Source organism: Heterobasidion irregulare, assembly GCF_000320585.1.
Source record: "Heterobasidion irregulare TC 32-1 unplaced genomic scaffold scaffold_02, whole genome shotgun sequence".
In the NCBI taxonomy this organism is placed as follows: Eukaryota; Fungi; Basidiomycota; class Agaricomycetes; order Russulales; family Bondarzewiaceae; genus Heterobasidion; species Heterobasidion irregulare.
Genome location: NW_009258198.1, coordinates 2,129,032 through 2,145,846, shown reverse-complemented (window position 1 = coordinate 2,145,846; position 16,815 = coordinate 2,129,032). Strand labels below are relative to the sequence as shown.

At 50.9% G+C, this 16,815-nt stretch overlaps 5 protein-coding genes across 5 annotated transcripts; 1 reads left to right on the top strand and 4 right to left on the bottom strand.

The window, feature by feature from the left end:
• Positions 1 to 1,888: 1,888 nt before the first annotated feature.
• Positions 1,889 to 5,934, top strand: HETIRDRAFT_43369 (MAPKKK-like protein; the record flags this gene model as incomplete). Its single annotated transcript, XM_009543483.1, has 10 exons — positions 1,889 to 2,753; positions 2,793 to 3,530; positions 3,578 to 3,762; positions 3,862 to 4,169; positions 4,296 to 4,451; positions 4,539 to 4,864; positions 4,915 to 5,136; positions 5,200 to 5,457; positions 5,508 to 5,695; positions 5,746 to 5,934. 10 exons carry the CDS (start codon positions 1,889 to 1,891, stop codon positions 5,932 to 5,934), a joined length of 3,435 nt encoding a protein of 1,144 aa, XP_009541778.1.
• Positions 5,935 to 6,038: 104 nt separating this feature from the next.
• Positions 6,039 to 8,615, bottom strand: HETIRDRAFT_432447 (uncharacterized protein). Its single transcript, XM_009544370.1, has 13 exons — positions 8,250 to 8,615; positions 8,107 to 8,197; positions 7,965 to 8,053; positions 7,718 to 7,897; positions 7,550 to 7,665; positions 7,429 to 7,492; positions 7,323 to 7,374; positions 7,119 to 7,267; positions 6,897 to 7,068; positions 6,707 to 6,841; positions 6,570 to 6,652; positions 6,330 to 6,515; positions 6,039 to 6,273 (listed from the first exon to the last, which is right to left on the bottom strand). Exons 1-13 carry the CDS (start codon positions 8,522 to 8,524, stop codon positions 6,120 to 6,122), a joined length of 1,746 nt encoding a protein of 581 aa, XP_009542665.1. The 5' UTR covers positions 8,525 to 8,615; the 3' UTR covers positions 6,039 to 6,119.
• A 29-nt stretch (positions 8,616 to 8,644) lies between these two features.
• HETIRDRAFT_60484 (ferric reductase) lies at positions 8,645 to 12,140 on the bottom strand (the record flags this gene model as incomplete). Its single annotated transcript, XM_009543550.1, has 5 exons — positions 8,645 to 9,101; positions 9,158 to 10,147; positions 10,201 to 10,781; positions 10,914 to 11,263; positions 11,319 to 12,140. The coding sequence occupies 5 exons, from the start codon at positions 12,138 to 12,140 to the stop codon at positions 8,974 to 8,976; spliced, it is 2,871 nt and encodes a 956-aa protein (XP_009541845.1). The 3' UTR covers positions 8,645 to 8,973.
• Positions 12,141 to 13,075: 935 nt separating this feature from the next.
• HETIRDRAFT_167942 (copper chaperone) lies at positions 13,076 to 13,508 on the bottom strand (the record flags this gene model as incomplete). The annotated part of the gene is made up of 5 exons (XM_009544369.1): positions 13,076 to 13,102; positions 13,162 to 13,265; positions 13,319 to 13,373; positions 13,424 to 13,453; positions 13,506 to 13,508. 5 exons carry the CDS (start codon positions 13,506 to 13,508, stop codon positions 13,076 to 13,078), a joined length of 219 nt encoding a protein of 72 aa, XP_009542664.1.
• A 491-nt stretch (positions 13,509 to 13,999) lies between these two features.
• HETIRDRAFT_167943 (amino acid transporter) lies at positions 14,000 to 16,486 on the bottom strand (the record flags this gene model as incomplete). The annotated part of the gene is made up of 15 exons (XM_009544368.1): positions 14,000 to 14,127; positions 14,190 to 14,264; positions 14,318 to 14,381; positions 14,432 to 14,474; positions 14,525 to 14,571; positions 14,619 to 14,833; positions 14,891 to 14,998; positions 15,058 to 15,068; positions 15,115 to 15,392; positions 15,448 to 15,459; positions 15,511 to 15,716; positions 15,773 to 15,993; positions 16,040 to 16,056; positions 16,119 to 16,144; positions 16,201 to 16,486. 15 exons carry the CDS (start codon positions 16,484 to 16,486, stop codon positions 14,000 to 14,002), a joined length of 1,737 nt encoding a protein of 578 aa, XP_009542663.1.
• Between the last annotated feature and the right edge of the window lie 329 nt (positions 16,487 to 16,815).

Here is a 16,815-nt window from a genome sequence, read left to right as displayed (position 1 = left end):
CCATCCCCTCCGCCCCGAGACTGACGAACCGCCTATCCAGGGACGGATAAGCCCCAAAGCTAACTGGATAGAAATCTGCATCGGATGGCAACTGTCAACACATACACTGCTGATGTTCATGCCAATCAGATATATCAACGGCTCCGTCGGCCCCTTCCTACAGCAGGCGGGACAGCTGCTACATCTTTGTTACAAGACACCTCATTTAAATGTCTTTGCAAGGCGTAACTGACGAAGTTGTTCCGACGCCTCTCAGAGGGCGGCCCCGGGCTTCTAGATATCATAGATAGAAGTGAGTACATATACTTAGACATTCACTTATCTCCATTGAATTCTCTGGGTTGTCTATCGAAGTAGAGAAGTACTCTCATAGAATAAAGGCGGATAACATGGCCATAACGAAAAGGTTCCCTGAAGGTCCATATCATAAGCCGGCAATTCCGAAACATTCAGAGCGTACCCCCGTTTAGTACGTCCTGACATTGATCTGTACGCGCTCATCACGATGTGATGGTAACGGTGCAGCGCATTAAGACCCCCTAAAGCTCAGCCTTCCCCATCGCCGACTGACATTCCTGTGGAAGCTGATGCGTCCTGCATTCCACAGGTTTGGTTATCAGTCAAAAAGATCGTCGCCGGTTTTAGACTTTGCTTCCCAGCGCTCAAACTGATTTTCCCGAAGTATACCTTGAGATGGGTATCATTCGCGCACATCGAGTGTATCGTATTGTCGGAGGTGAGATTGACATTGACAAGTATAGTGTACATGGGTTCCGGCGTGAATTATTGAACACCGAGCATGCCGATGTCCTACACAGAAACTGTTTATAGTTTTCCGTGCGGGCAGCAGAGCTATATATGAGCATGGTCGGCGATAAGGAGGAACACTGGACTTTTGTCTATTGGCTCCCCTGAACTGGTGACTGGAAACGTACTAGCCAAGTATAACGATGGCATATGACCCGGGTGAGCGAGCTCAGTGTTCTTAAGGTCTAACTTTACCCCAACCATACAAAGACAAGGACAGGAATAGCTATATAGCTTCGCATCCCACACTTCTCTCCTCAGTACTTCACGTACAAGTCTACCCACGAGTCGCTGATCATATCGCCTCGATAGCGCTGATGCATCTCATTGGGGACCGTGGGATGGTTGATGGGGCGTCTCGCTGCATGCTTACCTGCCATGTCGAAGGTGCGTTTGATCATCATTTTCACCAGAGTCAAAGGTCGTTACCCGAGAGGGCTATGTATGAGTCTGTCGTCGTGAGTTGTATCATGAACACCGATAATGGACACCCCACGTCTGCGATTTATATATTGGTTCATCAACTCCTTCGACGTACATCTGACTGAAAATACCCATAAGACCTGAAGTAGACATCCGAGTGATGGCGGTCAGCATCTTTGATATATCCGGAAATGAGATCCAACGCACAAGTGCAGACGAGCTCCTGAAAACACCTTTGAAGGGTCATTTAATATTTGACGAGCGCCCAGGGACGGTGTCGCGGCACGGCACGTGAGCGCGCGCTCAGTGGCAGTATCACCTTGCTGCCGACCACATTGACTTCTCCCAGCTTGCCCAGCGATCCCATTCCAATTGTCAAGGCGAGCGGTTGCCTCTGGAACTTTCGTTCTCGGTTTCTCATCTGGTCGTCAACGGAGGTCAAGTGCATCGTCGCTGGTTAATTGTCGGGACACGGGACGGACGGGACCACTGCCGGGTTGGGTTAAAGGTGTTGTTCTGTGCGCTCATTGTTCCTGGACAGAACTGAGCCTGTTTATTATGTCCACAGTCGTCCCCCGAGCACATACACAATAGCTTCTTGCGAGCGTACATATATCATCGCCCCTGGCGACGTTGACGACCTCCCTCTTCGCCACTCATGGCCGCGGTAACCATGAGCAGCAATCTCGACGGCCTCTCGCAGCCTCCATCACAGGCCTCTTCGCCCTCCGCCACCGCGAATACATTTTCGCCATCACAGCTGCCTGCTCCCCGTGCCGTCATTAACAATCTCCAGCATGTCCGCCCACAGCCGTCCCTACCCGGAACCCCGACGACAGCTCAGCAGACCCTCATGGACCCTCCCTCTGGCATGAAATATCACGATTTTCTCCGCACTTGGAATGACAATCAGGTATCTCGCTGGCTCGCGGATATCAAGTGCGGCCACCATGCGAACACGTTCAAGGCGAGCGATATCCGCGGCGATGTCCTCCTTGAGCTTGACCAGGATACGCTCAAGGAGATGGGAATCGCCAGCATTGGCGACCGGCTGAGGGTTCTGAATGCGGTTAAGACTCTGAGGCAGAAGTGCTCGACCAAGAGCGAGAGGCTCTCAATTTACGGTACGGCGCTTTCGCGGAATGGGGATGGCATGGCGCACAGGAGGTCCGGTTCGGTAACATCGCCAACGTCGCGGCTGGCTTCGCGCAAACTGGAGCACGGAAGACCACCACCTTTGCAACTCACCCCAAATGCCAACCAGTCTGCCAATCTACCGCATCTCATCCGTGAGGGCCAACCCGCTCCGGACTCTGCCTCACGCTCGACCATGCCCCTTCGCCCTCTTCCTCAACCAAATCAGCAACCTCAATCCAATGCCTCGTCTACTTTTCACACGACAACGCCAGGCAGCTCATATTCAACGAGCTCGCGCCCGAACGTCTTACCATTACCGCCCGTGCCTCGCAGCCAACCTCCTCTCCCACCCACTGGCCGGCCATCAACTCGCAACCTTCATTCTGGTCCTGGAGTACCTGGACGACGAACGCCAACGCAGGTAGAGGCGCCCGAATTCACGTCGCAACCACTCCCACCTGCTCCTGTGAACCAGAGCCTGCTCACACCGTCATCGAACGGTTCGTGGTCGGGCTATGGTCTCCCGCCAGATCCGCGTGCTGGGATTGGCAGCGTCAAGACACCTGTGCGTTCTCAGTCTCCTATGCTCCCAAATGTTCCTATACGGACGGCGACGCGTTCTCCCAATCCCGCCTCGGCGCACGGGAGAAACGTGTCCATGTCGAGCGTCCAGAATGGCTCGAGCCCCTTGACGAAAGTGGGACCTCGTCCGTCCACCTCTGCACATCCTTATTCCCAAGGCCTTCAACCCCCAGCACAACCGATCAGCATTCTTTCGCCTATTGCCGAGTCGTTCCTCTCCAACTCCGCAACTATCACTGTTCCGTCTACATCCGCCTCGCCCTCACCCCCTACGACTTATACCGTGGGCCGTGGGCCCTTCGTACGTCCGAACACGCCGTCATACAACAACACCCCTTCGCTTGTCGACCTCAGAAAGAAACTCATCAAATTTCAACTGGCAGAGGAGGGCCATTCGTGCACACTCAATATTGAGGACTGTGCAGGCGGCATTGAGGTACTGGAGAAGGCGCTCAAGAAGTTCGGGAAATTGGGTGGCAAGAGTTCCGACACAGAAAGCGCCATTGTTGGCACTGACGATGGTGGATTGAGCGTGGATGGCTGGGGGGTGTATGTGAATTGGGGCAACGAAGATTCGCCAGGTCTGTTCTCACACGTCGCTATCATCAGAATGTCTGACACCTCGCAGGTATACCTCTTTCCGAGGCTCAACTATTGGCTGTATGCCACGCATCACCGGACGATCCAGCACGGGAGCATGGCCTCACGTTGCGTCGCACTGGCAAGGCCAAGCGGTCAAAGGCCCTAGCGCATATATTCGGAGAAACACCACCCATTCCTGGGCAACGGAATAGCCCAACAAGTCCGTTGTTCGTCGGACCTAGACTATCGACCGGTGAGGAGGACGAAGACGGAAATCTGTTGTCTCCCGGCTACGGAAACTTTGCGACAAGCCAGTCGCAAACAGCGAAGAACAAGCGCGCAAGTTCAATCAGCATCCTCAGCGGTCTTGGTGTGCGGGATCCAGAGAAGGCGTTGGAATCCCCGTCTTCGCCTACACAGTCTTCCACCGCTGGAAAACATTCGTCGGGATCCAGTTTTTCGAAGGGCCCGTCCAGATTGCGCAACTTCTTTGGTCAACGACCGCCGAGCGAGCTCATCACGAACCATTTAAGCGAGTACTTCCCCTTCACGGAGAAGAAGGTCTTGGAGCGCACAGCGCGGCACAGTATGCTGCGAGCGGGCGGCTCTGCTGCGTTTGGGAAGAGAGACAGTACGATGTCGTTTGCGCCGCCGCCGTCGAGATTCAGCGTCAGCACGTTGGGCTCGCAGCACCGCTCTTCGCATCGCGGGTCTATAGCGTCGATCCCGCCGCCTGTCCCAGACAAGGCGTCGGATCGCGCAAGCATGATCACCGTGGACGAACCCCCGCGGGTTTCGCTCTCCACCGACGATGGACACGACGTCGATGCGGATAGCGACGAGGATAACAAGCCGCTCGCTATGCTGAACAAGCGCGACTCCAAGGCACACTTACTTCCTCCAGTAAACATCTCGTTCGAGTCCTTCTCTGAGTCCATGAACAGTCTCACAGGAGGCCAGCTGGGTGCGCACAGGCTCTCTGCGCGTCCGATGTCGACGGCCTCGAGACGGATGAGTTATATCAAGGAGCTACGGAGCAAACGTGATATATCAGATACAGCTAGTATTATGACGATGGATGAGATCACGGCGGAGGTGGAGAGTAGGCGCGAGAGCGGCAACAATACTATCGCGGATGACGCCTCGTGGACGAAGGTGGATGCCGATAGTGATGAGGATACGGAAGCACCCGCAGCGCCTGTAGACATACCCCCAGAAGGCGATGAGGATGAGGATGACACGATCGTCGAGGACGATGTTGAAGAGGAAGAGGAGGAAGTTGAGGAAGAGGAAGATGACGAGGACGGCACCGGAAAAGCTATCACATCCAAAGGTCACATTGCTTTTTCGCTCTCCCGTCGTGTGCTTACCCTGTTCCCATAGGTATCAAGTGGATCAAGGGAGCATTGATAGGAGCTGGCTCGTTCGGAAAAGTGTATCTCGGGATGGACGCCACAAACGGTCTTCTTATGGCTGTCAAGCAAGTCGACATCCCTTCCAATGCCTCGACGAATGAAGCACGTCAAAGAAGCATGTTGGACGCTCTGGAGCGGGAAATCGAACTCCTCAAAGATTTGCAACATGAGCACATCGTGCAGTACCTGTGTACGTTTTCCTTGCCCGAAACGCAGTGCAATCATCACTGAAGTTCGTACCATCTACATGCAGATTCATCGGCAGACGAGGAGCACTTCAACATCTTCTTGGAGTACGTTCCCGGCGGTTCGGTCACTGCTCTTCTCCGCAACTACGGTGCCTTCGAGGAGCCACTTGTACGGAACTTTGTCCGACAGATCCTGGATGGTCTCGACTACGTACATGAACGAGGCATTGTCCATCGGGATATCAAGGGTGCAAACGTTCTGGTCGACAATAAAGGTGGCATCAAGATTTCCGACTTCGGTATTTCCAAGAAATTGCAAGACAGTGCGTCTCTTCATCACATTCACGTACACATTTTGACGATACATGCCCAGACATACCCGGAACTCGCCTTCACCGGCCCTCTCTACAGGGCTCAGTATTCTGGATGGCGCCGGAAGTCGTTAAACAGACCGCCTATACCAAAAAGGCGGACATTTGGAGTGTCGGGTGCTTGGTTGTCGAGATGTTCACTGGTGAACACCCATACCCGCAACTGAACCAGATGCAAGCCATCTTCAAGGTAAGACATGGCACTCATCCATGTCCGCAGTCATCTCACAATATCTTTAGATCGGCTCTTCCGCTAAGCCCACTATTCCATCTGATATCACTGCAGAGGCTCAAAACTTCCTCGAACTCTGCTTCGAGCTAGACCATGAGGCTCGCCCGTCTGCTGGGGATCTTTTGCGACACCCGTGGCTCACCAAGAAACCCGGAAAGAATTCTGGTAAATCAGCAGCGAAGGAAGCCTCGTCATGACCCTTCCTTTCCTAACGTCGGATGTTTCGTGTTGTTATTTACGCGCCATCTGTTGTCCTTGTTCATAAATCTTAGAGTACCGGAAGGACCAGTATTGTAATCATGTCCAAATCTCGCATTTTTCCATTTGACGGTTGACATCATTCGGAGTACACACGTAGCCCCGCACTTAGTATCCTATACTTTCATTCCTCCTCTATTCCCCGTTTGCGCTTTGTACCGCTATCTGCTTTTGTACCAGGGCCCCAATGAGGAGCAGGGTTCTGCTGATAACGAACCAACTTGACTTTTGAAGAGGGCGTGACGGTCCGAGGGTGGCGCTTAAAGCTGGCTTCCGTTCTGTTGTACATCGGCGTCAATGCGAAAGTTAATAAGAAACGAGGCGAAGGCAGTACTTCGGTTCTTTGCTGAGGAGTACCCGAGAAGGAGAGTTCTCTGTGATTTTATCCATTTTTACTGGATGGGTTTGCACCCATGACCGGAAAACATCATGTAAGTCCGCCCGCGATGCGGTCGTTTTAAGTGATCCCGGGCAGGCATGTGAGCGGGATACTTCATGTCCGCCATTGAGCAATGCAGATCTGCCCAAAATGGTGTCAGCTCCACTGAACCAACAGAGGTTGCACGACGCCTACGCTACGTCATCCAGTGCAGGGCAAGTACAATGGAAGAAACTGGCTACTCGAGAGGGAGTGAAGTAGAACGGCGTTTCCAGCTCCTGTAAAGGAAACTCAGTGTCGTGCAGGCACTACAGGAAAATACCCAAACTCGCCTCTTTGGCTACCGTGAGCATACCCTTCATGCGCACAGCAGTACCATACTTGTCGTCGTTGTTCTCTAGATGTTCGAGAATCTTTCCCACGAAAGCTTGATCATGGATTTTGCCAGACCACATCGGACCTGCAATCTGTTTGAGAACTGTCAATGCTCAGAAGTAAATGAGGCATAGGTTGATACGCAACGTGCATCGCAGAGCCGCATTCAGGGCACTTTTCTGATACTGGAGGACCTGACTGAGCCTTGAAGAGATTGTTCACGTTTCCGCTGCGCTCATTGATTTTTTCTACCATCTTTCCCAAGGATTGGCCATGGAATGACTGACAGATTGAACAGACATAGTAGATGGATGTATTGCTAGAGTACGTCAGACGGAATTAGAACACTGTTTGCCATGATGCACATACCTGGCAGCCTTCTTGACTTCTATAGGAGCTGACTGGACCCTGACGAACAGACGAACGTAGAAATCGATGGAAAGAGACAGGAGAGGTTGGATGTAACGCCCATAACGAGATGCAGACGTAGATATTGTATTCAAAACAAGTCTGAGCGCCTGAAACGACATCGCATGAGAAGTACTTGTGGGCAGTGACAGGGGAGAATATTACCACTTCATGACAATATTCCGCCTTGACAGGAATACCGCCATAGTTGGAGTAACTGATCGGAAGGGGATCAATGTCAATGGAAAAATGTAAGCTACGAACTAATCACCATTTTTCAGGGTAATTGTTTGTGGCCAAAACTGAAAGATCTGTGCATGTAACGCAGAGCAAGCCTTGATATGCAATACTCGTCAAATTCAGACAAATCAAAGACACTAGAGTTGTCTGACCTCCGTCATTCACGCACTGCACTGCAGCGTCAATGAATGGTGCTGGAGTGCCATAGGGATCAAGGTCCACGACGTCAACCCGGTTTCGTTCCAGAGAGTGTGAATACATAAGTGCTCTATCAGAATGAATATGTGAATCAAGACCTATGACGGAATTAGTACACGCACCGTGCGTCGCCTTCATTTATCCTGACCTTCCCAGGTATTGATTTTGACATTTTCGCCTTCTCAGGCTCATCTGCCCCCATGCTGTCCGACTCAACTGTTCGCTCTCCCAGCCCGTTCAGGTCAACATTTCGCTTCATGGCTGCGGTCGCCGACGGAGAGAGATCATTGGCAATGACGTATCTTGGTAATAAATTCATGGTCAGGCGCAGCGTCATTATGAAGTTGAAGCAACCAAGATGAGACTGACTTCACCATAGGGAGTTCCTTGGCATAGCGGATTGAACGAAGACCAGTGGCAGACAATGCTTCCAAGAGCACAAACTTGTACGGATGATACTGCGCGACAAGTTTCCAACGTGACCCTTTCGTTCCAGAGAGTGAAATCGTACCTCAAGCTCCTCTACTGGCTTTCCGGCCCCCGCAATCTCGGCTACTGAATCAGAGCCCACCTTATTCTCACTCACGACGTTGGTGGATTTTCTGATTAAGGAAATGGTCCAATAAGAAGATATCGAAAAGTGGGCAAGCTTACGATGCATCTTCCCCGTCTGCGTCCAATTTCCGCTTCTTGTCTGGACGGCTACGTTTATCAGCCTTCCTTTGCTGCGCCTGTCTCCATCGTTGCTCCTTGATTTGGTTCAACTCCTCGCTCCAGACACGAATGGCGGCCACGCTCAGATCGCGATTGAATTCCTGGATCGGGTTCAGGAACGCCTCGTTTGTCGAAGGTAGTAGGATGTGAGACGTGTTCTCCGTGTGGAGAGTAAATCCTTCCGGAACGACTATGGGCTCGAGTGTGCCAGCCATGTGCACAGTTCTCCGAAGAGCGAGATGAGCGCTTTGAAGGCGCAAGCGTCTGAACGTCAGGAATATAATGGTTAAAGCTGCTGGACTGAGGACACGAGCAAAAATAGCTCGAACCACCGTGTCGGCATCAAAGCGCCACCGTGCTAAGCACCGGACACTAAAGCGATTATCAGATAAACAGGATTGGTGGCCGACCAAGGTGGCGTCAGCTGGCCATGCAAACGATATTCGGACACGCAATCGATGTCCAAATTATGCAAAATATCTAGGCAATACAGTAAGAGAAGGTAAAAATCGTCCAGATTTATGTACCGAAGCGGCAGTCCGAAGTACGACCCCATGTATGTAAAATCTGGATGAGTGTACGAAGTGCCACTGCTAAGGCCTAAGGTCCGTTAGCCTAGTTCAAGTCGTCAGGTGCAGCAGGAGACATCCATCTCGTCGAGTCATCAATAAGAAAATTCTTCCGCTACTAACGCTATAGATCCACTCATGTCGCCTCGTCGTATGCGAGCCGGATCGATCTGTGATGCAACAATCTTTCGTATAACAGCGTTCAGCGTTGTTGGCCCACAACCTGGGAATCAATCGTCCTCAGCCACACAAGCTAGATCAAAGAGGAAGGGAGCTTACAAGCAACAGCCACGGCACCAGCAGCGCTCCCTACTTCGTCCCGCAGAATGACATCTAGTTTTGGCCGCCCGGGTATTGCGAATTCGGCCATTACATTGATATCCTGCATCTCGCCCTCGTCCCATTGGAGTTGCACTTGCTCTCCGAAGGCCCCTGTGCCCACCCGAGGCATCAACGCATGGAGAGAATTTACGTCGGATACAGCAGACCGTGTATCCCAGTCGGGAGTACGAGGAATGGCGGAAAAAACAGCATCCTGGCGTCCGTATGAGTGAAATGAGGCTTGTGAATGTCGAGGCGATGGGATGGCAATATTCAAAGGAGCTCTGTGCTCGTCATCAACAAGGTTATCAAGGTCGACCTCAGAGAGCACTCGCTGGCTATCACGAGAGCCGTTGCGCGAGTGGCCTTCGGGGACAACTGATAGACGATTTGACGGGTCATGTGGAAGAGACGACGGCAGAGTGGCGGCGCTCTGAAGGCTCAGGTCACCAAAAGGGCCTTGAGAGTTCGACAACCTCCTAGACAATGCGCGCCGAATTCTCCCTTCCTTTTTGACCGTGTGATTCATCGACGATTCACCCGGGATCTGATCATCATTATCACCATCGAAATTTGTGAGATCCAACACATGTTCCTCGTGGCCTAGCTCCCCGATATTGGGCTCACTGTTTTCATTAAATTCTCCGGTGTAATAGCTGAGGTCGACGTAGGCATCCGCAGGCTCTGTATCGCTTCGATGTGGATCATCGGATCCGATTGTGCTTTCGCTTCGCTTGACATGCTTCCCTTTTTGAACAAACCGTGGCGTCGGAGATAGCAAGGCGGTCTTAGTCGAAGCGGATAAAGGAGTGGGAGGAAACCGTGGTGACGAAGGGAGATGCCTCGCCGATGGCTTGAAATTAGTCACGAAAATCTCGATTTGAAGAAATTGAGTTGGGACAAGAGCCCTGCATTGACGTAGCGTAGTAGCACACCATTGAATGTGCGCTAGATATGGAACGTCAGAGAATGGAATGTGAAATTCATCGATCGCAACGTACAGAATTCGCGGACGACCCAGACAAATCTAACCTTTTGTGTTTGAAAGCGGGTCCCGCTCCTTGAACCGGAACCTCCCAGGAACCTCCCCTCCCTCCCTGACATACAAAGGCTCAGGTACTTCAGCACAGACAGTCCAAAACTAACACCTGATCCACCGGCAACGATCAATACACTGGAGTACATGCCCCAATCAGCCCGACTTGTAGATCCAAAAGGACCATCGACCCAGCATCGCATGAGTATCCCCATAGCAGGAAGATCGTCGATAGGTGGACTCTCGCTCTGCGGATGCTTGCGGCTGCCGGACGTCAACGCTACAATGGCGTCCCAGAGGTCCTTCGTCCATCCGTTCTTGGCACGAATCAAAAAAACAAGCATCCGTCCATCGTCACCCGCTATTTGCTCATCGCAAACGGATGCGGAGGTAAAGGGGTGCGAGAGAAACTTCGAGACAGAGGGGACGCAGAGCAGGAAATTCTGCCCGGGAGCCCATGTAAGATAGCCTGGAGTTATAAGCCGTAGTCGAATGGTGCGACCCGCGAGAAGCTCCACATGTGCGTATCCAGATGGTGGAACATAGCTCGAAGCAGGCTTCAATGGGGGAATTATAGAGTGACCCGATGAAGCTGCGTCAGAATGAGGAGTGAACCGTGAAGGACCAGATGGAACGGACGTCCGATGTTCGCCATCTGCTAGTGTTGAAAGAGGTGACCGTGGGTTCCGTGATTGTTTATCACCGTTCAGAACGGCTCCGTCATGAGGTTCGAGACGTCGCAGCTCTAGCTCCTTCGCCGATATGTGCCTCTCAAGATGGTGAGAAGAGGAGACATGACTGCCAACAAACCCGTTCATATACAGCCATCTCGTCCCTCGCCAGGTTCTCTCGCCAATCCACAAGGCTAAAGCAGCCCAGCACCACCACCAAACAGGCGGGTGATGCAAAGCAGACATGATGATCGTGAGAGGGACCAGAAGAATGTGTAGAAAATAGAACGCCTCGTAATGCCTGTCCCTAATGGGTTGAAGGGATAGTATAATCAGCAGTGTGAAGAGACCGAAGGCCTGAGCATCTAGGTGAGCGAAAACGGTAAGAGAGTGACCAGCGAATTTCTCATACCGTCCATGCATACAGAAACTTGGGATATTGCCAAGCGTAGACGTATGCTATTTGGCCAGTGCCGACCCGTCTATCTTCGATCAATTGTACGCTCCAAAGGGCAACGTGTACCGCAGAAATGAACCAGATAAGTCGACCGAGCCAGCGATGCAGCCACATGAGTTTGTCGAAGTGCAAGTTGATAAAGAAGGGAATTGCGAAGATCGCGAAAGGGGGGGCCTTGAGCGCAAAGAGAATACATAGTGGGAAAAGAGCAAATGCGATGAGGCCAGCTCTTCCACCTGCAGTCCACCAGGCCTTGGAGATAGTGTACTGGGGCTGAAATTTGAAAAACATAGACGCGTCGTAATTTACAGTCCGAAGCATGAGAACCGAGTCCCGACGAAACTCCCAAAGTTTATTTGACGGTGCAAGGTAGTCCGGCCCAACAACCATGACGGCAAATGCTGCAATGCTTAGAAGAGTTAGAGACAGGATCTGAGCATTCGAAGGTAAAGGGATGGGTTGTTTGTGCGGTTGCCCTCTTCTCTTCGCCATGGCCAAGCTGTGTTTTTTCCGCCAAGTTCTTCTGCGTAGGGACCATTTGCTCCAATATGCACCTACGGCTCCCCCCCTCAGTCCCATAGAGTGGAAAAAGGCGAAGATAAAGGAAACGGATGCGATGACTATCCATAGCAGATACGCATAGCGCCAACTGGTCTCGCTGAGCCTATGTATGGTCAGGTATGCGGTGATCCACTCTAGATCATCAACAATCGCTGGAGTAGTAGGATTTGGAGTCAAAGACGCCGTTGAAGACGGCGTAGAAGATCCTGAGCTCATGGTGGGGGGAAAGAGACAAAGGGCCGATCTTAAGGAGCCACGGCGGGGCGGCCAGTAGGAATGATTTTACTGTCGGTGAGCCGAGGCCCGACTGACTGCGGGAGAGAAGCTGCGCAGCGAAACGCGCAGAGCCAGGCAGAGCCTGTTTTGAGGGGCGGGAGGCTTGAGCTGGAGGAAGAGGGGTAGGGACGGTACGATACACATGTGGGCAGAAGAGCGTGGATAAAAATAAGAACCTGCCTTAGTTTCGAGATGTCCTCTGCGGTGAACGCGTCGAAATGTCACGTGTTCCGAGGCGCTCCGACTCACGGCCGCTTTTGTCCTCACAGGCCTCACAGTCCTCACAGTTATGAGAAGTTTGTCAGCAGAATCATGCAATCATTCATGTTAGTACATCCCTTTGAGTTCTTCATGTTCACAATGTAGAACACTCGTCCCAGCACAGTTCCAGAAAGTGTTCACAATATCAAGGGACTGTGTGTATTGTGTAACCAGTTCTTCTCGCTCAGCCTCGGCTCTCCTCGGCTTGGCCAGCTCTGTCCATTTGATACTGACATTTGTCTGTGGTTGCTACAAACCAATCAATCAACACCCGCAAGCACTCTAACCGAGACCTGCTTATTTATAGTTTGTCGTCGTCAATGACACATCACTGCCTGACATGCTTATAAGCCGGCTACACGAAGTATCCTCTCTTGGGTAAAGATGGCACTTTTCGTTGATAACGACTATCTATCTCTTGTGTGAGGTCAGCGACGGAGACCACCCTTTCGTAGCCTTGGGGCATCGAACTGCGCCTCACAGAATAGGTGTCCATGTCAGATCCAAGAAACGGCCAAGCGTCCTCTGGATGTTGTCAACCAGCAAACGTACAAACCATCGACGTTCAAAAACAGCACCGGGAACAAATCAAAACCATCTTTCTTCGATGTACCTCACTCAAGAGTCTCGCCAGAGCGAACCTAAAAACGACGATGAGCACTTCCATGCAGCGCGCCGTCGCAGTGAAGAGTAGTCTTACCTCCTTGCCGGTCTTCTTGATTTTCTCCAAAAGGTCATCGTAGCCAATAGTACCTTTCACAAGGACTTCCTGCTTCTCGAGGCTGACATCGTACGAGCTGACACCTATGTTTCCAAGGATTAGCTGGAGTTTTTGGTCACCACGCAAAGCTACGCACCTTCAGCCTTCTTCAGAACACGCTCGACAGCTCCAGAGCAGCCGCCGCAGGTCATCTATATCACGAAACATTAGCTCGAACAACACCTGTTGAATCTCGACTCACCTTGACATCGAATCTGTAGGAGTGTTCGGACTGGATCATTCGTCAGCCACGAGCTTCGGCTTGTCCGTTATTCCATGCTCACCATTTCGTAGAGACCTGAAGAGATGTATTTTGTGAGTACTTGAATAGAGCTAGAACAGACAAATCGTCTGCTTACTAGGGGGTTACACGCTGACGAAGGGTATAGATGGAAGACTGTGGGCGAGTCTGAAGCTCTTTATATCGGACCTATCGATCGCGTCATCTCCCAAAGTGGATCTTACCAATCTGCGGGGATACAGCCGAGCTGTCAAGCGCTGCCGCGGTATCTCGCCGAGGTAGTGCAGTGCAACCAATACCAAGTCAACCGCAACCACCGCAGATTCCGAAAGTTTCTCGAAGAGGCCTCAGGTGATTCAATTGTTCTCTGAGAAGAAGGTAAAAAAAGGTGTAGTTGTGTGCATGTCATCGGGCAGTTCGGTGAGTGCAATGAAAATGTTATGCACATCATTTTCTGAAACAGCCTGATCAACTGGCCTGAAACGTTGATGAATAAACAGGACAGGTCCATAAAGCATTGCAGGCACATGCACTCAGTCACTGGACGCTGCGGGCCTGCGCCATCTCCACTCCCTCATCGCCTTCTGTAGCAACAGCTTCCCAACCAAATCCTGGAGCCGCAGTTGGACGCCCACGCATCCTGGAAATCCAGGACGACAAAAATGCTGCGCCGCGGAAAAGAAGCGACAATAAGCCAAGTGTTATAAGTGTCGCCCGAAGAACTCACATAACTTTCCCGGTAATTGAATATCTGTTCCACGTTGAGTGATATAATATATGGGTATTCCGACAAGCACAAAGCCTGGAGCACCTAGTGAGCCATGCCCAAAACAGAAAGCTCTCATTATGAATCACCAAGAACAGCCATTGCCTCCAGCGGTGCCGCAATTATTGGCATGCAGAGTAGGAACAAGGCGACCTACTTTGCATGAAAATATAATAATGGAAAGATTGAAAAGAACGAATTACTGCGCAGAATATCAGAGGTGTCGTGATCCATGTCTTGTAAGGTCTGCAGCGACTATTGAGATTCCGAAATTCCAAGATATTGTTCAGAAATACCTTTTTAGCATAGGCTCCTTGATTCGCAGTATGACAAGGCCTAGAACCTGCATTCGCATTAGTACCAAGGAAACTCATGCAACAAGCGTATTACCGTGAGGAAATAAAACGCCCACGATGCAACGACAGCGAAGTTTATTAACGATCTAAAGCCACCTCCGAGGATAATAAAAAGGATAGTGATCGTCGCTTGCAAGCACATAGCATTGAGAGGCGTTTGTCGGGTTTGATGGAGACGACCGAACAGGGCAGGGAGGTATCCCTCCCGTCCGGCGGCATAGATAAGACGTCCCGAAGTAAAAAAGGATCCTGTATTGAGAGAACGATCGATGGTCGAAAGAAGAACGATAGGGAATGACACCATACCGTTCAATGCTCCGAAACATGACATCGCAACCATGATGGCGAAGACAGAACCTCCAATCGGTCCAAATAGAGCTCTGCCGAAGTCGAGCGCAACTGTATTACTTCGTCCTACAATATTCTGGATGGCGATTCAGTGAGATGCATATGAGGCCGGTCAAGGCATTCACCTTGTCTAAGACTACAAAATAGGATAGGTTGGTTAGAAGAAAAAGTAGCTGAAAGACCAGATGAGTATATGTTCTAGACATGAGTGCAGTCGCCCAATCACCGTCACGATTATCATGCTAGAGTGGATAGCTCTGGGTATATTTTTTTCTGGGTGCTTCATTTCACCTCCAACATAGTTTGCTTGATCCCATCCATCAAAAGCCCATAGGCCAGAGTAGAGAGCCAGCGCATAAGAAGACGGACTCGTGTTTGTACCCTCGAAGATATTTGAAGTGAGGGAAGTCGATGCTCTACCTCTGACCAGCTGTATGATACCAAGGACTGCTATTAATACCTGCGATATGATGTCAGTACCTCATCTCATCGTTCGTTTGCAATAGAAAACCAACTAGGGAGATGATCTGAGATAACATATTAGCATCTGATGATCTCTATCATGAAAAATAACATACCTTGACAGCCGTGAAAACAACGGCAGTATGAGTTCCAAGATTCCGCGTAGCAATGCAGACAATAGTAACTATCAGGACAGCTATGATGGCCGTGATCTGAATAGCCCACTGAGGGATCGCGTCCGGCGGTGCGTCGCTGACCGTAGCATGCCAGAACAATCGGTTCAAGTATTCCGCAAAAATAAGACTGATCACAGCATTCGAACCTGATCGAGCGAGATTCAATTCAGAGCATCCGGATTCAAACGCAAGTCGTAAATACCTGGCTTGAGAGCAGCGATGGCTGTCCAGGCAAACAGATACGAGACAAGAGGGCCATAAGAGTAAGCCAGATACGCCTGTGCACCTCCATTTAAAGGAATGGCTGAGCCCAGCTCGGCAAAACTACTTGCACCTGTCCATGCCAGCAACCCAGATAATAACCATACTATCAGGCTTGCGCCAACGCTTTGGGTGTTGCCTACGACCACGCCTGGAGATGAACTACTCAATATCAGGACAAGTCCTCTTTGAAAGGGTAATCGCGTACAAAATGCCTGAACCAATCTGATAGGCGCATTGACGAAGTCAGTTTGTCACATGGAGATTCCAGCATTACTGTGGTTCACCTGCAGGCCCACAACCAGAGCAATGCCTTCTCAAATGAGCACCCATAACAATCCAACAACGCATAGATTGATGTAGGCTTACCATTCATCAAACTGATATCTTTATCATTAGACGCTATTCGAACTTCATCCCTTTCACTGACACTGGCACTCAGTGGGAGCAGATCTCGTTCAAAGCCGAACCCGGCTATCGAATATGAGCGTTCCCGACGAGGATGAGTATTGGGGGCCAGCCCCCCAGAGAGTTCAAGAGCTCGTAGCGAATCGTCAGATTCATGAGAGGAGCGCGAATGAGGAGGTGAAGGATATCGGCCCGTATTATGTAGAGGAGACGGAAATGGGGAGAAGTTCTCGCTGGGAGAGCTCATCTGTCCAAAAATTAGAGGAAAGGATTTGTAGCGCAAGCAGTTCACAGGTTCCAGAAAGCAAAGTTCCAGAAAGCAAAAGAAATTTGAGCTATGCAGTAGAACCTTGTGGGACGCACGCAAGACGCGACAGAAGGGTCCAGTGACGCCAACTGCACGTGTGAAATGATGTCTAGGTCTCACGGTCACACTGTCTACATGACATACATGACGAAACGATCCAGATCTGAGATTTACACCATCACAAGGAACGCCGAGCACCCATTCGTAGAGTATGAAAGTAGTATACATCAGGCCAACTTGCTTCGAGCGAACGCTGTGTTTCAGTCAGC